At 41.3% G+C, this 22,757-nt stretch overlaps 2 protein-coding genes across 8 annotated transcripts in view; both read left to right on the forward strand.

Moving 5' to 3' along the window:
* The window catches only part of kank1a (KN motif and ankyrin repeat domains 1a), a 42,949-nt gene extending 38,273 nt beyond the window's left edge, over positions 1-4,676 (forward strand). For all 7 annotated transcript variants that reach the window (XM_027029200.2, XM_027029231.2, XM_027029223.2 and 4 more), the window contains 7 exons: positions 142-336; positions 650-737; positions 1,532-1,751; positions 2,391-2,533; positions 2,886-3,086; positions 3,303-3,401; positions 3,737-4,676. In XM_027029200.2, coding sequence (XP_026885001.2) covers positions 142-336; positions 650-737; positions 1,532-1,751; positions 2,391-2,533; positions 2,886-3,086; positions 3,303-3,401; positions 3,737-3,799 — 1,009 coding nt within the window. In that variant the 3' untranslated portion in view covers positions 3,800-4,676. The remainder of the gene's footprint in view (positions 1-141; positions 337-649; positions 738-1,531; positions 1,752-2,390; positions 2,534-2,885; positions 3,087-3,302; positions 3,402-3,736) is intronic.
* An 860-nt stretch (positions 4,677-5,536) lies between these two features.
* dmrt1 (doublesex and mab-3 related transcription factor 1) lies at positions 5,537-21,579 on the forward strand. The gene is made up of 5 exons (XM_027029082.2): positions 5,537-5,761; positions 6,483-6,660; positions 8,607-8,764; positions 13,813-13,984; positions 21,124-21,579. Exons 1-5 carry the CDS (start codon positions 5,540-5,542, stop codon positions 21,270-21,272), a joined length of 879 nt encoding a protein of 292 aa, XP_026884883.1. The 5' UTR covers positions 5,537-5,539; the 3' UTR covers positions 21,273-21,579.
* Positions 21,580-22,757: the final 1,178 nt, after the last annotated feature.

The following is a 22,757-nucleotide window of genomic DNA, read 5'->3' on the forward strand; positions in this document are numbered from 1 at the left end:
AAAGGAATGTTTAGATCAGCCAAAAATGGATAGATGTTGTTTTTCCTGAGCCAATACACTATATATACACCACATACACTGTATGTCTTATTTGTGTACACACACACAGACAGTCTTTTAAATTCTGATTTTTCATGTCAGATATGAAACAACGTCAAGCGATGACTCCAGTTCTGAGGAGAGCAGCTCTTCAGCCTCAGACGAGGAGGACGAGGAGAAGGAGATGGTGGGGAGTCTGACAAAGAGGAGGAAAGAGGAGTCCAGCGATGACGGCGTGCTGGATGTGAAGAGAGACGTGGAGGATTTGAGCCAAGGAATGCAGGAGACGAGAGAGAGGTACAAACGAGAGGTCTGAGCTCTGAGATCCAGAGGGTTTTGAGTTTCAAAGTAAGTCTCTAATCTCCATCAGCAGCCATAAACAGTAGCCACTGTTCTGCTGTCCAGCGTTGTGATGCACAAATCAGTTAGAAATGAAGACCATTATTCTGACTGAACATTGTGCAAAGCAGGAAGTAGATGTTGTGACCTTTCGGATTAGATGCAGATGTAACAGATATTCTCTTCCAAATGCCTAAAACGGGAACACTGTGTGTGCTAATATTAGGACTTGTCCTTTGAACGAGTATAATGCTTTCTGTTGAACTTTCAGGCATGAGCTAAGTGAGAAGATGATATCAGCATGCAACACTCTTAAAGCCCACCTGTCTGATCCCAAGGCTTTATCCAGCAAAGATGTGGTGAGCAAACAATTTACCTCCTAATCCAGTTAGATAAAACAGTTTAGCTTCCTCTAATGTAGCGCAATCCCATCTCCCTAATACCATTTCACCATCAGCTATGTCTCTGGCAGACAGTTTTCTCCTCTCAAGACAAACCAGCTTTTTCAACCCCTGTGAGCACCCTGTGCGACGAGGGTGGACTTCAAATGGAGTTAGCCTTATGGATGGTTCACGGCCCGCTTCTCGCCTGAGGCCGAAAGGGGGTGACGATCCTCTGTGCCTAACGAAGTGTAAAAGCATTTTGTAGCAGCAACGAGCAGCACTGATTCTACAGGCTAAGCTCTGAGCTGGATCCATCCATACGCTGGCAGTCCTTTGGCCAGTACTGATATCTGAACTACAGTAGACTTGATGTGGACTAATTATAGTATGATGCTTTAGACACTAGGTAACCGGCTCTGTGAGGTAGACATGTCTGAAGATAGGTTTTGATTTGATTTCATGTTTGAAAAAGTGTTTTCTCCGGTGTTGGAGATGAAAGAATTGCCTTTTGTTAGCTGTTGGCTTTTTTTTAATTGCTTGTAGAGAATTTGGTCATTAAAATCCTCATAAAACAGTCATAGACATTGTTGGTTCCATTAGAAAAACCACACCGTAGTCCAGTCGTTATTAGTCCTTACCACCTTAAATCACACCCATCTGAATATTTACAAAACACTAATGCTGCATTCAATCTCCATACCACATTCTGCAATGTTTTTACCATGGCCAGCGAAGAACCGCTGCTCACTATGTTGTGCCTTTCATCACAGAGGACGTGCATGAACACGGTGCAGCACGAGTGGTTCCGCGTGTCTAGCCAGAAGACGGCCACAGCGGCTGTAGTGGAGGACTACCTCAACGCCTTCCGGAACATCTCACCTGACCTGCTGCGGCATGTGGTCAACATGGCTGACGGCAACGGCAACACTGCCCTCCACTACAGCGTCTCCCACTCCAACTTCCACATCGTCGAGAAGCTGCTGGAAGCAGGTACTGACAGAATGATGGGAGCAGGTGGAGTGTGTTTGGTCTGCAATCTACTGCTTTTATGAATACTGTCCTGGAGCTTGTTTACCGCTGAATTTAGTAGTTTGTGGATGTTGCATCGATTACCACACGTTGTTAGCCACTATATCTATTAACTTCCTGTGAAGATGGAGATCTCAACTAGTCAGCAACTTGAGCAAAAAAAAGTCATGAATGGCCAGCTGGAATGTGTTTTATTACATATTCTGCTATCACTTCTCTGGCTGAAATCTTATCCTCCTCCACTGCTAGTTTTATATTAAATGGACCCCCCCCCCCCCCCCCAAATCACAGCTGCCGAATACCCTGTTCACGATGAGTTGCCAGCACTTCTCAGCGAGCAAAGCCTGTTGTCAGCTCTCCTTTGTGCCACCCCACTATGACGCCCCGTGTTCCATTGTCCCCATTGTCCACTCTCATTCTCTCTGGCAATAAAACGCTCTTCCTCCTCATCTCAATGACGTGTGATCTCAATAGCCAGCATGTAGCGCCTCTCCCCCTCTTGAAGGCTGACAAAGGAGGCGCCTTCCTCACAGAGCACCAACTTGAAGTGCGGCCTCTGGACACTCTCTGACGTCCCTGTCCCTTCCTCTTTTGTCACAGACGTCTGCAACGTCAATCAGCAGAACAAGGCAGGCTACACTCCCATCATGCTAGCTGCGTTAGCTGCCGTGGAGTCCCCTAAAGATATGAGGGTGGTAGAGGAGCTGTTCAGCAAAGGGGATGTCAACGCAAAAGCCAGCCAGGTCAGTGTGACCCCAGTATCACCTTTGGATGACAGGTAAAATGTTTGGCATTCTATTTTTTTTAAATGAACAAGTAAGCACAATTTTGCCATTCTGATCTAGTATGAAATTATGGAAGTCAGGAACACCTTTGCATGAGGTTTAAAAAAAAAAAAACTGCTTAATTTATTTTCTTTATATATTGAATTATTTATGTGAGATGTGGTTATTTGTGTTTTTGATAAACTGGTTAATTTCAAGCTGGCCCACAGATGTAGATGTCTTAGTTGTACGTGTCTTTAAACTGAAACGCTCCAGCCCGTTACCAGCCTTGCTGACCTCCCCTCTCTACCGCACAACCCGCCACCCCCAGGCTGGTCAGACGGGGCTGATGCTGGCGGTCAGCCATGGCCGGATGGACATGGTGAAGGCCCTGCTAGCCTGTGGCGCCGACGTCAACATCCAGGATGATGAGGGCTCCACAGCGCTCATGTGTGCCAGCGAGCATGGCCACGTGGAGATCGTCAAGCTGCTGCTGGCGCAGCCAGGCTGTGATGCCACACTCAGCGACAACGTGAGTGAGCGCATGCATGCCACAGAAGAACACACCCACATGTGAAGGGCCCTACAGTGTTAGTGGGGCCAATGGCCAATCAGGGCCAGCTCAGTTCACTCTTTCACTTTCATTATGCCTAAGGCTTTTGCTAGCTTGCAGTTGTTAACAATATCAAGAAATGTAGAAATGTCTTGCCGACAGCTGATTTGTGTGTGTGTGTGTGTGTGTGTGTAGGATGAAAGTACTGCTTTGTCCATTGCTCTGGAGGCTGGGCACAAAGACATTGCAGTGTTGCTGTATGCCCATGTGAACTTCTCCAAAGCGCAATCCCCAGTATGTAACACCCCTTCTCCACTTAAGCTCACATTCTTACAGAAAATGATATCACCTAGTTTAATTTAGACTGCCACCTCTATTTTAATGCAGGTTTGACACCGACACCAATATACTTCACGCATAACACCCATACCTTGTATATCCAGCCAGATGACCGCATGATACAACCATTTAAAACACTTTTTATAAATGGGAACAAATCATGTAAAAAAGAACAGTCTTCAACAAATATTAATACAGATGCTCTAGAATATGGTGGAGTGTTTAGTGATGGTATATCTTTGGAATGCCTGCACAGACTGTTATTTCAGCGTGTCTGTCGTCTCCTTCAGGGAACGCCTCGGCTTGGCAGGAAAACGTCTCCCAGTCCCACCAGGCGGGGCATGTTTGATTAGAGAAGCCCTGCACCTCCTCCACCCATTCTGTGCTGCTACTCCTTGTAACTCATTTGTGCCTAGCATGTATATTCTGTGACCTAGCAAACCACGCATTTGTGCAAACACATGGCCTGGCCCGCGTTTTCCGCCTTTGGTCCCATGTTCATGTTCTCTTCTGGTTGGAGACTGCAGTGGATCTGTCAGTCAGGAATAGGTTTCTCACTGAGTCATGCTGAACTAGTTCTAAAGTACTTTTTTTTGTGCCTGAATCCACCAGCAAGAGATGTTGTTTAAGGAAACGTCCTGCTTAATGATGGTTTCCAAATTTTGATGTAAACTGGAATTTGGAGCAAGCCTTACTTCAAATTAATGTAGATATAGAAGTTTATAATATATGTCCATGTTTTTTTTTTTTCTTCCATTGTCCCAACATATTTATATACAGATTCTTGAGATTATTGTTTTTAATCAGTAATCAGTTCCAAGCATTGGCCAGTGTTGCCAGAACTCAAGTTTTATATTTTAAGCCTGTATATATGACTGTTTTCCTGTCTACTGGGTGTAAATTGATTTTCTTCTGTCAAAGACCCAGTAGATATATGCAGTAGGTATGAAAGGTTGGATTACAATTTTTTGACATCATTTTAAACATCACAAGAAATACATAGATTGGAAGTGGTCCTTACTTTTATACATGCGATTTTTATTTAATAATCACAGTACTTTACTTCCTAACAGAACATGAAGTCAAATATTTATCAATTAAAAGTTTTTATGACAAATAATTGTATTTTCATGTATGTTAAATAAACTACCAGACTACTTGGTACTTTCCTCCAAACTTAAATGGTCAAAATTCCTGACTTTTCACTTAATAAACGTTATTAAAATCACATTATTTCTGTTTTCATTCATTGTAAAACGCAGCATTCCGCAAATATCGGTACTAAGGTTTAAAAGGATTGAACTCGGAAGGAAATGTATGAAGTCCTAAGAAGATGTTTTAGAGAAGCTAAAGCGCAACTATGCTATGACGAATTGTGGCGTTGTCTCCATCTGCTGGGTACAACCGGTAACTCGCTGATCAAATTGGATGGTTGCTTGCATATTCAAAGTCAACTCCAGTTCCCCCATGTAGTTCCACCACACAGTTGGTCAGACAGCCATCCGATGGGATGCCATCTTGGCTGTTACAGAGAGAAAAGGTGTGTAACCACCTTTCCTTGCCAGGAAGCGAGCTCCTTTTTTGTTACAATAGTGGCATTTTTGTAAATGTAAGGACAAGTAAGCCATTGTTAGGGTTATTACTCTGCATTACACTTAGAATTCTGTTTACCTAATGATTTGTGATATCTCACATTTGCTCGTGTTTGCAAACATCACCAGCACAGAGGCCTACCGCTGCATCTCAACTCGACCCAGCCCCTGCCTTCATTTTATCATGCATATAGCCAGTGTTGTCTTGATATAGGCCTAACTGTGAAAAATATAATGCGAGTTTTTATACGATGTGCACACTCACCATTTAGAGACCTTTGGCGCATAAACAGTAGTCTAGTGTGCATCAGTCAAATATTTTTTTATAAGCTGTCAACCAATACCCTTAGTGGGAAGGGTTGTCAACCACGCTCCCACGCAGGGTGTGGAATGTCGAGGTGGATCCCGCCAAAGAAGTGGCACATAGCCTTCATCCAGAGAAAAGCACAGGGCTGTCTACAGATAACACAAAAGACATTGTTATTTAGTTTTGTTTTCACGATGAGCGACGAGGAGCAAGCGAAGCAACTTTTGGATGGTTCGGGACCGCTGTCCCCGTCGGCGGCGTCTAAGAAACAGCCTCGTATGCCGAAGTGTTCTCGCTGCAGAAATCACGGCTTTGTCTCACCTTTAAAGGGACACAAACGTTTTTGCAACTGGAGGGACTGCCAGTGTCAGAAATGTAAACTGATAGCAGAACGACAGCGGGTTATGGCAGCTCAGGTAGCTAAAGCTAGCTAGCTCGCCCTCGCTCTTTTTACGTTAATTAGCCTTTGCAGCAAGATGATAGTGTAGTGTTTTTGTTTGTATGTTTGTTTGAATCAACATAAAAAAAAAGATTTCAGAGGCAGGCCTAAATTCAGTACGAGTCACTTGCTTGTTCAAAAATAAGCTAAGCTAAGCTAGTTTAGTAAACGATGACGTTGACGTTAGCAAGGTGTACGTTAAACGGTAGTCAAAACTGCGAAGCTCTTAGATGTAATGTAGTGACACATTCCTCGCTGTTAATTTAGCTAATAACTCGATTGTCATGTTACAGTTACATAGTGTTTTATAACAAAGTTATTTATTTACAGGATACAGTTCTTAGCTACAATGTTGATCAGTGCAAACACTGCTAGCGGTTTTTCGCGCCACACTGCGCTGGTCAACGTTTCTCAAGATGAGCAAGAAATGTTAAACTAGTAGCTCACTGTTATAACACCTAGAAATTATGGTTATAAATAATGGTAGTAATATTGGTTATAACAGCTAGAAATCATGGCTGTGAGGAAATGTAAATTTAAGTCACACGAAATTCACATGATTCTCGTCAGACCATTCACTTGACAATTAAGACTTCTAAAATAACTTTAGTAAAATATCTAGTTTTCATATCTTTAGTACAATATAGTTGTTAATTTATTATGCAACTCATGGTTCACAAGCAGTCTGCTTTTTCCAGGTGGCTCTTCGTCGTCAGCAGGCTCAAGAGGAGGAGATGGGCATCTGCACCCCGGTAAACCTGTCCGGTTCTGACATTGTGGTAAAGAACGAGCCTGCCAACGACTTTGTGTTTACTGTCGGAACCACATCACCCGTGGCCGCCACTACTGGCTCTACTGCTTCTCCGGCTGTTTCCGGTGAGCTTACATATTAACGGAGGGGATACATGGGGAAACGTTTCGGTATCTGTCATCGTCAAGACCGTATTTTTATTTAGATTTGTTAAATTGTTTACTGTTCAGCATTTGGTGGTCTAATAACACACATAAAAGGTAAGGCAATGCAAGTTTATTTATATAACACTTTTCATATACAGTGGCAATTCAAAGTGCTTCTCGTAAGATAAAAAAGAATGATAAAGCTTATTACAACTTGAGATCCATCTCCTTGGGAAGGTCTTTGCCAAAAATAAAAATAAAAGGTTACAAATTCAATTGATTACAATAAAGTTAAATAGAGTTTATTTAGATAGAAAATGAACTAAAATTAATTCAAAGAAATAAAATGAAAGATGAATAATGGATAAAAGACAAAGGCTTATTTAAAATGAATATGATTAATAATAAATGTAAAGTGCATAAAGTCAAACATAATGACAGTTATAATTATATATACAATATAAGATAATGACAGATTAAATTAAGAATTAAAAGAAAGAGAAAAATGCACGGTAGTGCTTAAAAATAAAAAGTGCAGTGCTACAGGATCTGCAAGAACAGTATTTAACCTGAGCCGAAAGTCTGGCCAAATAAGGATATTTTTAATTTTGATTTAAAAATATTTAGTGTCGGAGCTCTTCTAATAACCTCTGTCAACTGACTCTATTTGAATGAATATAAAGAGAATGTAAAAAGAACAAAAATAGTTATTTATTTTCCAATTAAAAAATATATTTTGTACAAAACAAATGTATATTTGGTACATATATATTGGTCCTAGAACACTTCCCAACACAGGAAAGATGCATTACAGAGTCTAAAGGTACAGGTAAAATAAACCATAAATTTAAAGCTTCAAAAGTTATGTAAACTGTATTTTTTACCTTTTATAGCTTAGCCTCATAATTCTTGTTATAAAGAAGTAATTGAAAATTTGTTTAATTCATATTTGTCAAACTTCAGATTTGAGAACTACCACTGCAGTCTTACTGTATTTCAGTCAATCATCAAGAAAGGCATTTTCAGCTGTTTTCCTTTACCAGTTGAAAGGCTTCTAAGAAGAAACTCTGGAACTCCAGTGACTTTTGGGGAAAAAAAAAAAAAAAGTACAGTTAAAATCAGACTTTCTGGCCCTCAGAAAGGTGTGGGGTGGAAGGGGTGGAGGGAGTAACATTCCTTCATCACGTTCTGTGTCTATCTGTAGCACTGGTGATTGTGCCCTTGCCAAGCCTAGCCATCCTTCTGATGGCTTTCTGGACAGAGATGGTGGCCGTAGAAGAGTGGGAGAGAGACAGGCTGTTCCTGCTCCTCTGATAGGAGTATGCTAGGAGTGGAATACCAGCACGGTCAAGGCTGTTGGACTGGCTTGTGTCTGCGTATCTTTGGCTGCTGTTGCAGGGCTGAGAAGGAGAAGGGTGCCCCACTCACAGATCTTCTGCTGACACCATGCAGAGAGAGTGCATTCCATATATGATAAAGAGCCTGGTGGCAGGACAAACAAATCTCTGTTAGTATATGCTATAAATGTAATTAGAATAGTTTACCATAACTTTGTGCTGTGGCATTGATGGATGGCATGTAATTTTAAAAAGAATGGCGTTCTTTAAAATCAGTGACTTTTCCATTATATATGACACGGATAGGATCATGTCTGCCAGCAAGGGTATGCAGCTTTCAAAATATAGTTTATTTCACCAGTAGATGGAGCCAACAAATGCTGTACTTTTGGAAAGTGAGCAGATAATACAATCAACAAACAAAATTATAAAACATCTAAAGTGTCTATCCATACCTTTTTTTCTGAGAGAAATGAATGCTGGAACCTCGAAGCTTTAGGTTGGTTTATTGCTGATTGTCAGCAGTCATTGAGAATGTTGGGCTTAAAAATGTTCAAATGGGTCTGTAACTCTTATGTGCTGTTTCAGGGGGCCGCTCCACCCTGTCTCCAACCCCCACGGCTGCCAGCAGGGGGCACTCTGAGGGCTCTGCTGATCTATTGGTGGATGCCTCCTACTACAACTTTTACCAGCCATCTCGCTACCCAGCTTACTACAGCAACCTTTATAACTACCAGCAGTACCAGGTGACTATGCACACACGTACAACCAGCAGTACCACCTGCACACATTCTCATATGTAGCATGTGCCCTGTTTAGCAGTTTGGATTTAATTATGTGTTCAAGCAACTTACACAGTTGCTAATCCAATGGTATGGTTGTTGAATGTAAGAATTCAACATACTACCAAGTAGACTCAAGATGCCATTTGTCTTTTGACACAGCAGTGCAGGCTTTATTATGGAGGAAATGAAGGGGACAGAATTTGGCCAGATATACAATAGGTCTCAAGAAGCAATCTTTCAGTCTCATTACACATCAGCCTCCAAACAGGAAACGGTATTTTGCATTAGCCCAGCACCTATGAAGCACACCAACATCACGTACCCATCTCCCCACTCTTGCCGTGCCCCATGGAACCAGCACTACACCGGTAATGATATGATTAAGTGGGCTGGAGGCCGTGTTGATAGGGGCTCCTGTCGAGGGACCCGCATGGCAGTGTTAAATTGGCAGGCCACAGTGAACCACCCCTCCCCCCAAACACCCCCCAAAGTGGTGCGCTGTGATAGTGCCCGTGCCACCGTTCCAAACCAGTGGGTGAGCACAGTGGAGAAGGTGTACAGCCGAAATGCTGCACTGCCCCTGCTACGTGTTGTTTACATATTCCCGCTCCCTCCAGCCAGAACTGCAACTAATGCTGCCACTGGGAGTTCTCTAACCCATATCCATACAGTGAGTGCAATCATCACTGCCCAAATTTGTCCCCTTCCATCACCAAGATCAAGGAAATTGAGGAAATGAAAGTGGTCTTGTCAGACTGAATTCCTAATCTGTAATCTTTTTTTTTTTTTTCTTTTTTTTTACACAAGCACTGAGTAACAAGTTACAACAATGCTTTGTTTGGGGGGGAAGCTTGTTAAGAAAGGTGAAATTTAGTGAGTGAATTGTCTGTCTGATTTATGGTACCAGAGTTTGAGCTAAACTTTTTCCATATTTAAAAGCTTTGTTGTCAGAATATCTGCTAATCATTAACACCGTAGTGTTATTAGGACAAAACACAAATAGAAAAGTTTTTCTCTTTTTTGGAGCAACCTTTACATATAGTATTAATATTGTGTACTATGGGAACATTTAACATTGCATTGTGTATTGTCATATTTTGACACATCAATCCTGTCCTGTTGTCCATAACTTATATATAATAACATTAACATTTTATTTATATTTTTACAGAGCTCTGTGCCAGGGATGCCTTTTGTTACACACTTATTTCACTGTCACACACTTATTTCACTGTAACTAATCAAATTACATGCCTGTTCTTTACACAAAGACTGCCATTAGTGTGTATGAGGTAAGCAGTTGTAGCTTTATTCTTTTTGCAAACCGATTAGCGCATACCTCTTTAAGAAATGTGGTGTATATGGACATCTCTTGTGGATAATGAATTCATAATGAATGATTTGATCTGGTCTTTGCTATAACATCTGGCATTTACATCCATTGTTATTGTTGGTGTTTTCTTTTGAACAGTTCTTGTTTCTTATGCTCAGTACAGTACAATATAATACAGTTCTTGTGCCCTAAATAAAATTAAACTAACCTAATATGGCAGGTTGCTAATCCCCTGCCATTTTCTTGTAAAAGAGCAAAGGCCTGAACTCAGTGCACTCAATGGCCTTAATAACAGTCACATCTCCAGGGCTGCTATGAGTTATTATAACATACAGTTCAGTCATTGTTGTCTATGTCACTGTCGTTGACATGGTTGGCCCTGTCAAAAGTAAACTAGGTTGCAAAGTTTGGGTGCAGCCTTGTTCAGCTCATCAAAAGATGACAATATAACACTTGACTGTCCGTTTCTGTTGTTACAGTGTTGTCTTTATCTTTGTCATATACGTCATAAGCCACTTTCAAGTGTTACTTCTATTCGGTATTGTATTCAGCTCCTTGTCAGTCCATTCACCGTTATGCTTCTGTAAGTCTTTGTAGATGGTCCTTTGAGAACCATTTTCTGCTTTTTCCAGAGAGGAGGTTCATCGGTTTGTTCCATTTCTTTCATTTTCGCCCTAATGTTGAACACACTGTACCGATTGCATTTACACCTGGTTCAGTCCTGACCACACTGTGAGCCTTCAAACGAGGTCTGGCTGATCATATCAAATGCCATTCATGATGAGTGCTGTGTGCATTTATACCATTGACACATTGCATTAATAAACATCTGTAAATCTAGATTTAGATCCAAGTGGTAAATGGGACCTATTCTCCAAACTAAAGGTTAAACCTTATACACATGCAGCCTCCTATGAGGAGGGAATTTTCATTCTTGTGCAGATCCTAAGCTGTAAAAGAGAGCTAAAACCACAGAGGCCATTGTCTAGTTATTTAATGATTTTGACTCATAGTATTAAGCTGTAAGCTGTAAACTACAAATAATGAAATTAGCATTTCCCACAGGCTTTTGTAGGTCAAAAGTTGTTTGTTTGAGATTTTTTGGGGAAATGTTTCATGCAATTCTCAGTTTAATGAATTGAACATTCATCTGTCCCAGGTGGTCAGGGAACTATAGATGATAATTTTATAGAAGAACTATAGATGATAACTATAGATGATAATGATGATAAATTAGACATCAAAGACTGTTTAGTTACAAGGTTGCTTTGCTCTAGTTCAGTCAGACACTCGTTACATTTGTGCAGTAGAGATACTGAAATGCTCTTTTGCATCATGTCTGTCAGCACTCAGCCCCTCTGCCAGTATCTAGTTAGGGCATGCCTTTCGCCTTATTGCATAAGGCAGAAGATCTCCATTTACACACATTGAATTGGACAGCATGAAATTGAGGGCATCCTCAAAGTCATGGACCCTTCAGCTTTGATATCCCATCAACTTAAGGCAACATTTTTATTAACTGTCATTAATAAGGCAAGAACCCACTGACATATAACCCAGCCTCAACATTATGACATAATATGACTTTAGCAGGGAGATCAGTCTGCATATCCCCATTGATTTATGTTACAAAATATCCCAATTGTATCAAATGCCATCTACTCAAGTGTGAAATAAATTAAATCTATATTTCTCCCAGGATATACCTCTTAGCAGTATGCACACATGGTGTGACGATGGGGCCATATTTCAGCGTGTTTGTGCTGTAGGGGGCCTGACAGTGACATCCCACTCCGGGGTCACTGCTTTCGTCACACTGCTCTGTGGAGTTTGAATTGCAAAGGTTAATGATATTGCTATAGTGTTTCAGCACGCCTCCACAGACTAAAGGAGGTACTTTAATGCTGATTTCATTATGCATAATGGGGCTGCAAGATGAGCGATTGCAAGATTTTTTTTTCAGCAGTCTGAGTGGTATGTTGTAAACAAAACCAGATAAGATCTGATGTTTGTTAGGATAAGGACATTTTTACATATTTATGCTGAAATTAGCATTAGACTGAACTTTCAAAGTTGAATTTGTTTTATGTGTAGTTGTCAACCAGTTAGAGAATATGTTTTTAAAAAAATAATAAATAGATGCGTATTATTGACTAGAAAATTGTAATCATTGTGTATGAGTTACCCAGTCCAAACAAACTTTAAGGTTCTGAAAACACCTAAATAAACTCCACTGTGTTTCACCAGGGTCTGTTTTCATCGACTTTTGCACTTGCAACTACACTTCTATGTTTCCTGAGAACGTACCCCATAACCATCTCTTACGGTCCCCCTGTGAGGTTGGCTGAAGCTGCCACACATGAATCCTCCCCTGGGGGGTGGCGGGGAGTGAGCGCGTCGAGGCCCCGGCCACCCCCCACCCACGGCTGCTCTTTATCTGAGTGCGTCCATCTCCCGCCCTCTCCCTGCTGTGAGCGTGCAGGGCTGTGCTGCACTGCAGGTGGAGAATGAAAATATGAGGGCAGCGTCAAGGGCCCCAGACAGCCGATGGTGCCAGATAAGAGCCCTCCGACGGAGGTAAGGGATCCCAGCCAGCCCTTATTAATGAGGCTGCACTAGGCTTTCATGCCGGCAGACAGCGCCCACTCTCCACGCTGCCACCTTTCTTTACGCTGAAAGGGAAAGTCAGGCCTGAACACATATGTCTAGTAGTTCCATTCCCATGGCTACACAAATGTGGCGGCATGAAGTGTCTTGAATTTAAACTTGAAAACAACAGGGAATCCACAGTTTCTGTAAATGGTTGTGTGTGCCAAAATATAAAATAATGAGGAATGAAGGTCTGCTTAGGACCATGAGGGTGATTTAGCCAGAGAGAGAGAGAGTTGGGTTAACATGAGCAGGGAAACTGATTTGTTCTGTAGGTAGAACACAGTAATCTAACTGCTTGTTGTGGCACATTTCAGATTCTTACTGCACCTGTGTGGTTCTGGATTCATGCAAGTGTCGGTGGAGCATGCTCAGAAAAATAGTTCAATTTCTGATATATTTGTCATAGGCAATACAAGAAACCAGCGTATCTTAAATAACAGTTTATAAAGCTGTCTGGAATTGATGGGGTGGACAATAAATGGTGACATATTACAGGCTGACAGAAATCAAATTCCATAAAAGTGAAATTGAAAATCCCCTAAAGCCCCTGTTCTGTTGAGCAGACAGCTCATTTTAAACTTCTCACAAGAGCGAAGAAAACTTGCCAGAGATGGTTGTTGCGGTTTAATTTGTAGAACAAATGTATTGTAGAATGTAAAACAAACCTTGACCAAGGTTTTTTTCAATAAAACAATTACAACTTGTTTTAAGAAATATTAAGCATTGAAAAAGGTTATATATGTTAAACTCTTCACATTTGGTAACATTTTTTCTAGCGTTTTCTTACACATCCTGACTAGAGTATCTCTTCAAAGAGCCTTTCTGAGGGTGCTACAGTTTTTGGTAAAGTTCATTTGAGCCATGCAACATCTCCTCGTGGATAATGTATTAATACAGGGTGTTATGCTAATAACACACATTTAAAACTGCAGTGAATTCAATCCTGCATGTTTGTGTGTGTGTGTGTGTGTGTGTGTGTGTGTTTGTGTGAGTGTGTGTGTGTGTGTGTGTTTGTGTGAAGCAGATGCCCAGTGGAGATAGCCGCTTGGCTGGCCACAACGTGTCCCCGCAGTACCGCATGCACTCCTATTATTCTGCAGCGTCCTACCTCAGCCAGGGCCTGAGCACGGCTGCCTGCGTGCCCCCCATCTTTGCCCTGGAGGAGAACAACTCCTGCTCTGAGCCCAAAGCTGCAGGTCAGTCCCCCCTTACACACACACTCACGCGCACACGCGCACACTCACACCACTCACAGGCCCATAAAGTTTTATCCAGAGTTTATCAACAGTGTGCACAAGTACATCCGAGGGAGGATCCCTCTGCGAGTCAAGGGCGTCGTAAAATTCATACAAATAAATAAATTCAAAAGTAAAACTTTTATTATGGCCATTTGTTCTTAGACCTTCCTTAGGCCTTTAAGAGATTTAAAGAGACAGAAACCACATGCACAAGTACTGCAGTCATAATGTTTTAATGTTAAAAACCTTCATACATTGATATATAAATCAATGAGCATGCTGCTGAAGAAACCTAGGAAGTTTCATGATAGCTGTTAGTTTTAAAGTATTGCAGTTGTTCTAATGGCTAAGTAATAGCTGTCTCTAAAGCACCCTGTTTAAATAAGTTTGAGATGACCTCAGGAGTTATGTCGACAGTACTTTGTCATGACTGTATCCTAAAGTCCTTCACCTGCTCTGGCTCTTAATGAGTGGTGCGAGCGGTTTTCCCCCCCGGCTGAAACATGAGGGCGCCTGTCACCCCCACTCTCACTCCAGGGGGTCCCATGCGCCATTACAATACAAAAACACTCCAATCTGGGTGGTCCCAAAACCTGGATATTAACTGCACAGCCACTGCAGGGATGGCAGCTTGGTGTTCATTTCCTGTTACCTGCATTCAACAAATGATCTGATACCTTCTTCCAACACCTTGCTTGCTTTTTGGTATGAGATACAAGTATGAAATTTCACTGTGTTAACAAATGTAAGGTTCAGCTGAAAACAGCCAATAAAACCAAAGAGTTTTATCATCTAGTGCTTCCCGTCTCCACCGAGCCAGCTTCTTGTGCTCCCCATGTGCTCCCTCAGTTCGGGCCATGCTATATGAGTGAAAAAGCAGCCTGACCTTGCATGCATAACCAGGCTGGTTGGCCAGAGAAAGCTGTTCTTGACACAGCGTTGACTCCTGTTTCAACATACCACATCCAAATCTCTTTCTGTGAACCTCGCTGGTACAACCAGTACAACCAGGCCTGATTAGCCACTTAACCATGACTGCTGTTAGAGACAGAAAGACTGTACTACTGAAATAAGTCATTTGGTGCAATTCTTAGATGTATACATTTTGTACATAGTGTGTTGGCTTTGATTTTAAAATTTTTAATCAGTTGAGTTGTGCTTTTTTTGTCAGCTCTAAGTGGTTTTCAACAGGGGTTCATTCTTGATAGATGTTTTCAAACTTCTTAGGGCACAATTTAAAGATGATTAGTCTAGATATTACATTTGGATATTGAAGGCAAAGTTTGATCCTTGACCCTGAAGATGTAGAATGTGATGTAATATTCTCATTGACATATGTCTTCCCATGAGAAGGCCTCTGAGTGCCCTATATACCTGTTTTGCCTCCTGTGCTCCCTGTGGTGGGTGGTGTATTTATTTCCCCCTTGCACTAGGGGGAGGGTGGGGGGGGGGTAATCAGTTGGCCAAATACGAGGCCAAATAACCTTCAGGAGTGCCATGCTGTCCTTTCCAAGCGGGCCCTCCACCGCTGTCTCTGGAAAATTGCCTCTGGGGTTAGTGAGCGGGAACAGTTAAGATTTACAAACAATGATGAAGCTTGTCATGCGTCTTTCTCCATCCGTCACGAGCGGCGGCCCTGCCGGGGCGCCCAAGTGTTCTTCATAAAAGCCAGCTCACTGTGAAATACGCCCCTGCACGCGCTTTACTGCCGCCAGCTCGTCAGCAGCGCCGCACCGTAAATCGCCCGGGCCGCAGGTGACACCACACTCCATCACCCGCCCGGGGCCGGCTTACCTCCACCACTCCTCATCTCCCCACCCCACCCCCCGCAAAACCCGCTCGCAAGAGCCGGCCGCGCACCTTCTGCCGAGATGATGCGAACCTCATGAGTTATGTCTAAATTTTTGTGTTATACGAGACAGCGTCAGGTTAGACCATTTTCAGTCAGACTTGGATTTTTGGTTTTCGTTGGTGCCGTTGTTCAAAGTTAGTTGTCTCACGTAGTTCACTTTTTAAGCTTTCTAAATAGTAAATAGTATTGGAAGTTAAATTATTTGCTAGGTTGTACTAGAATGTAAGGATAATGGTGCCCAAGTGCTTTCAGTCTGTCTTAGTGCTTTAAGTTTTATGTCATTGGTATGTACGGTCATGCTGATAATGTTTTCACATTGACAAATTCAGTGACTCAGTAATGAAGTAGAAATCTTGAGCTACTGATATTTATTGATCTTAGTATTGTGTATTCCCTGTATGCTGCCCAACCTTTCCTCAGTGATAGATGGTCAATGTTTTTCATATTCATTCATTTCTAATATTAAACAAGTTCCTTTTGTGAGGTCTTCACATAACCAAGTGATTGGAAACCTATGTTGATTCAGGTGTGTTTCTTCTAACCGTTTACAGTCTAAATTAAGCATTGGTCTGTTTCAGTCCAGTTCACATAGTGTCAGTCTGGTCTTAGCCTTGAGAAACTAACTTGTTGGTTGGATTTTACCTGTCAGACAAGTTGATACAGATAAATCAACTTTGACAGACTTTTTACATCTTAAAGTTCTTTTTAGAAACTCACTTCACTATGGTAAATTTCTGGAAATAAATGGGAAATCCAATCTCACAAGAATAATCAAAGACTATTCACACTCTTTCAACATGGGATTAACACAGTAAAATGATTCTTTCTCTAAGCTCTAAGTACAATAAAGTGTTTAAAATTCAACAGGAAGAGGTATGCCATCTCATGTAACAGAGGAGCTGTCAAGCTTTTCTCAGCATCACTAATCTTTTGGCATTATCCCCAATAGAGCAGGCACTCAGCACCTCTACCATAACCTCAGTTCACAAGGTCAAGTCATGTTTGTCACTTTGAAATCCATATATGTGGATTTGCTGTATTTTTAAGGGTTTGCCTAGAGATCAGTAAAAGGGATCAAACACATCTTTCTAACATGTCCTCCTCCAGAATCAATAGATAAAACTATGACAGAAGTCTATTTTTGCCATCATACTAACAGTTTTTTCAAATATAGTGTGAACAATATATAGTTCTGAAGAGACTTCAAAGATGCTTATATTACCCTTATTGCAGCTGCATTTAGCATTTTACCTGTAGTTTCAAAATGGACTCCAAAAGATGTCCAGCTCCGAGGTAAAACTTTCTACTAGTAAATCTTAAAGGGAATCAGCAGCCTAGAGGCGAAATCTATGGCTGGAGTCTAACCACAGCCTAACAGCTGGAGGCACACTTAGTGACTCTCCCATTTCATGCTGTCTTCCCCTCCCTGCTGATGATGCTAAATGCTCTGTCTTTTCCGTCTCTATGGATTGGTTAAATACCAGTGTAATTGCCTGCTCTGGGGCTTGAACATGGTTGTAATGTGTCGTACAACATCTCTATTAAGGCAGACTTGCCTGAGGTGCTGAGGAGATTACACGGGTAAAGACCACTGCTTTATGTTCCTCTGTTGCTGCTGTCACTGTTCAGACAGGATATTTGGACAGAGAAGGCAAAATCTATCTATATAGCACATTTTCAGTGTCTAAAATCAGTCTGCGTGTTCATATTTGAACCTGCCACTAATATAACATCACTTTGAAAATGTAAATGAACTACAATTTACTATGCATGTGTCCTGGATCAAAACTTTAGGCTCCAAAAATGCAGTTTTCTGTTGTCTTAAAGCAGCTGCAGGCCATCCTATTATAAATGCCATAGTGTGACTGAAAGGCCTAGTTCAATCCTCACTTTTTGCATTGGCGGTCTGCTGAACATACTGAGATGTTTATTTTAACCTTGGGACCACAGTCATTGTTCCACCCCAACCACACTACCCTTATTCCCACATCTCTTACGCCACACTTGCAATTATTTTCTCCCATTTAAACAAAACGACAAGAAATCCCTCAAATCATCGATCGCACATTTCAAGTCATTATAGTATATCCATAATGTTTCCACGGATCAAAGCGGGAGCCTGGAGATGGACAGGTCATTTTGCGGGGGCCGGCGGGGCACAGTAGCAGTGCCAGTGATTTAGCATGGAGGAGGGCCTGCCAATCCACCCACTGACAGTCTCCGGCTGGGGACAGATCGGTTAACAATGCAAGGCTGAAGGTGCTCCCGTGTTTAATTAGCCTCTGACCCTTGCCTGATGCGTCCTGTCAGACAGCGCTGACCACTCACGTCATTCTCTGATGTCCCAATAATGAGGATGGATAATGTTTATCCTGATGGTGTTCAGGAAAATCCAGAGATGATGTTCTGCAGTTAAAGAACAGGGTTGAAGAACTGTATTGTGCTGGGTGTAATTTGCATGCTCTAGACGTTTTGCTATGGCGACGTATCCAGACAGTTTTGTGTATATTATAAGTGTACAGTATAAAACAATGTAAATTTCTATTGCATTAAGTTTCATCACAGGAAACTGGAATGAAAACAAAATTCATGCCATCAGAAAGTTTGGTCCCTCTTCATCCATCTCCTGCAGCGGAGGTGGCCACAGACTTGCTGAGGAGTCAGCCTCCGTTTTAGGTGCCCCCACCACCCACTTGTGTGGACTGTGTTTTCTGCGCCATTAAGTCCTTCCACGGTTCTAATGATTGAGAGACATGCTGTTATATATGTTCCATGAGAGGACTCCATCTCTTGCTCTCTTATCACATCTTCCTCCATGTCTGCTCGCTGGCTCCACAAAATGCTCAACCAGGTGATTCAGAGGTCTCGACTCTTTCACACCAAAGTTTATCTTAGTGTAATTCCCCACCCCCCACCCCAACCCCCTTAATCTCAGAAACATACATACCTACATGTGTGAGTGTGAGCAAGGGTGTGTTTATCTAAGTGGGGGCATTATACACCCTCATGGCCCTGTGCAGGTAGTGTATGAGCCCCAGAAGAAAAGGCTTATCCACAATAGATCTGGCCTAAATTACCATCTTCTCTCACATCTGGGCTTTTGTTGACTTTTTGTTCCAACTGCCAGAAATGATTGAGCTTCTTTCACCATTTCCACTCCCCTTTTCATGGGCTTAAAAAAAAGGTTCCTTTTGTTAAACCACACAAAGACGGGTTAATAGTTTTGAAATATAAGATAGTCAGTTGAACGGAGGTGAATAGGGCAAAAGTTCAGGCGAGAGAATACGTTCTTTCTAAGCATACAGAAAGGTAAATCCTCTCTTGTTTCAGTACTGTTTTATACTTGACGGACATGTGCAGGTTTTTAAATCATCCGGTCGTATTGAGTTCTTGCAAGTTCTAGGCTTAAAAAGGAAAGCGTCACTTTTACAAATCTTATAAATGCTATTTGTTGCCCTGCATTACAAAGGTCTGCATATAAGATGCATTTGTCAGATGTTGGAGAAATTCATATGCTCGACTTGTTTCCTGTGTGTCACTGCCACCCCTTGACATTGAGAATTCTCTAGATAACATCATAGACAGGTAAAGACAATCCTTTTTAGTTTATCTTTTCTCTACATTGTTTTGGAAGTACCAATCACCGGATGTATTTTAAAGCATTCACTAGGCTCCAGCATTAATCTGTAATAAATGGTAATGCGGCGATAATCAAAGGCAACGAAGCCGTGACACAAAACATGTCAGCTCGGCAAGCAGCCCTATCTCGTGATTTACCGTCCCTACAAACGACCTGTCCACTCACCAAGAACTTTCCTTTTAATTACACCATAGATTTTCCCACCTGACGAACTCCTTCAGAATTAACATAGCCACGACTAATTCCAACCCCCTCCTTTCTCACCCTTATTTTATTGCTGTCCAAAGAGCGTCTGCGCAGTTTAGCTACACAAACATTAGTATTAACGATTGGCCAGTTTGGGACGGGTGACAAACTGCAGGCGGCATGCCGAGTGCCAGAGCCCGAAACCAATCAGGAAGTTAATGAGGAGAAAAATGACTCCTTTTTCCGCCAGCTCTCCTTAATTACCTCCATGCCAGAGCAGAGTGCTGGATAGAGGGAGGAGGAGAGAGGGAAGAATGGCATGGAGATGAATCCCATATTGTCTAGCGTAGGATATGAAGGTCAGGAAAACAGTGGAATTGGGTTTGTGCAACCCCTCCCAACCCCTGAGCTTTGTAACTTTGATAGATCCTATAGACACTGTAATATCAGGTTCATATGCACAGTTAGATGAGTACTACACTGACCTGCCACAATGGGGAAGCCATGATCCATGGCTTATTGTAATGTGGCTTATTATAATAGGCTGTAAGTGTTTCAAGTTAACATTAAATAGATCATTTAATTTGTCAACTGCTTGAATAAATTGAGTAGTCTGTTGACAATACATTTTATCAAGTTTGAAGTATATTAACACTAAAAAACAGCTTGAAGCGAGACTGTAATTTTAAATACTTGATCAGGTTCACAATAATTCATTGTGACCATTTACCAATACAATCCTGTTTCGACCTTGCTCTCGCCTTATATGGTATATAACACTGGAGAATGCAAGTCAGTTGAGACATTGCTTACCCGGCATTCTTTGCTTAATGTCCGCTTGTAGTGTGCGTGCTCAGCAGTGCCCCTGGCTCAATACGCTCAACGAGGTTCAGTGGTTCTGCCGGAGGAACCTGAACTCATGCCGACTCAAAGCCTGTGTGATTCATGTGTGAGAACACCTTGTCTACTTTGTTGTAATGTTGAAAGGTGACAGCAGTATAATTACAAGAAGTTAACGGATTGCCTGTGTATTGACTGGCAAAGCTAATCAAAAGACCATAAAAACTGCTTTCACCAGCATATTTTTTCCACATTTATATGCATTGCATAAGGCAATGTGATGATTTATTTCAGACTATTTTGGAAGTTACACAGTATTGTTTGAGCTATAGGTACTTTTAAGATACTACTTTAAGATACTGTAGGAACGTTATATCAACCGCAAAGACATATCAGACTTTTTTCAAATCACCTTTCTTTCTTATATTGACATTTTAGGCTAGGAAAGGGTCTAAATGGCTGATTATTAACCACTATATCTAAAATTTCAGCATTGTCTCATCCATCCTGCACTCTGTACAGCCCTCTGCTAATTGAGCTGAGTTATTGTTTACATGACAATGTCTCTCTGGTTTGCAGTGTTCTCTGCTGACGGAGCTCACGACACTGACCTGGCCTGCATGTCCATCAACACTATGGTCAGCACTGAGAACAAGCCTGCGTGTGAGGCCAATCAAGACTCTGGAGTGTTCACTGTGGATTCCATCATAGAGGGAGCTGCAAAGTGAGAGCCCTGAGCATATTCCTGTTACACTATGCTTAGTGTGGGCATCTGGGGTTTGAGGCTTTGTTGCTTTTACTTCAGGGGCATTATATATCAAGTATAGAAATTTGATGTTATTACTGTATTTTGTTTCATTTCTTTCACTTTAGTTTATGTTGCCTGGATTTTGAGAAGTTTGATGAAATGTTTTAAAATTGAGCCAAGTCATGCATATCAGTGTTGATAATACTTTTCAATTTTTGTTTATTTGCCTTGTTTACTTTGTCTAAAATCAAGACAGTCTAAGGAACCTAACAAACAGAAGACATCATTCTAACCAATATGGAACTAACTTGACCTGGTTTGATCAGGTTACAAGACTTTTTAAAAAATTATTTTAAGTTTCATGGTATCATCTGTTAGAAAATACTGAGACTGTGGTAGTTGTCCATGATTATCACTGTTATTACTGTTTCAATAAATACATTTTAGCAACCTATTGTTTGCCATTAATACAGAACTAAGCCATTTCAAAGTTATTGCCCATGCTCTCTCACTCCATCTTATGTTATAAATTTACTTCACTGCCATGCACCTAGAGAATGGAATTGTGGGTATGGGTTAGTAATGCAGAAAGTGAGGACGGGATACTAATGAATTATGCTTCAATCTCACTACAGCCAAAACATGGTTTATTTATGCCTACCAACCAAAGGACATCATTTAACTTTGGATGATTTGCATCAGTATCATCACCTTAATGATTCTTTATTGCACTTGAGTTTATAAAGAGAGTGATTCTGTCTTTTCTTTGCATAACCTAGAGTTGTCACCTTTTGCCCTTCATATTTATAGGGTTTGCTTAACTATACTTAATTCAAGAGGAAGAATTGAACATTGAAAAGCCCATGAGTAGCTCTGAAATGTGAGCCACGTTGCGGACTCTTGTAATGAAAGTGGAGAAGCAATAGTGTTTTTGCTTAACTAGACAATTTTGATCACAAAATTTTGTCACACTTTGCAAAATGTACAGTTCAAACAATTCTCTTGGCCAGTGAAGTAATAGCAATTTGTCAGGTAGAATTATTGCCTTCCAAAACAATACTAGTAAATACTTCCAAAAACAATACTACTAAAGGACTTAAATAGCGAACCAAGTCAGGGAATTTTGATAAACTGCAAACACATAATAAACAAATCAAAAACTGCAACAGTATGATTTTGTGCTTTTTACATGTCCGCACTTTTATTTTTGTTTCTAGTGCTGCAACTAAACACTTCATTTCCCAATTTTCCCCCCCACCGTTGTGACTGTTGTAATGCGAAATGTAGACATTTATAATTTCAGACGGTAGATTTAAGTTGTTAATGCAGTGGAGACGTGCTCTACCACAAAACCATTCAGTTGCCTTAACCACTGTTCTTCGTTACTGTGACTATGACTGTTATGGAGATTAATTTTGAGTTGCATGTTGCAAATGTCAGTTATTGTTATGTCTTAATAGGACAG

Source organism: Electrophorus electricus, chromosome 9, assembly GCF_013358815.1.
Source record: "Electrophorus electricus isolate fEleEle1 chromosome 9, fEleEle1.pri, whole genome shotgun sequence".
Taxonomy (NCBI): Eukaryota; Metazoa; Chordata; class Actinopteri; order Gymnotiformes; family Gymnotidae; genus Electrophorus; species Electrophorus electricus.

Bases quoted from the DNA above. Each gene is read 5' to 3' on its own strand.
- dmrt1 (XM_027029082.2), top strand. From the start codon at position 5,540: ATGAGCGACGAGGAGCAAGCGAAGCAACTTTTGGATGGTTCGGGACCG. The intron at 5,762-6,482 runs GTAGCTAAAGCT...TGCTTTTTCCAG, and splicing joins AGCGGGTTATGGCAGCTCAG to GTGGCTCTTCGTCGTCAGCA. The intron at 13,985-21,123 runs GTCAGTCCCCCC...TCTGGTTTGCAG, and splicing joins CTCTGAGCCCAAAGCTGCAG to TGTTCTCTGCTGACGGAGCT.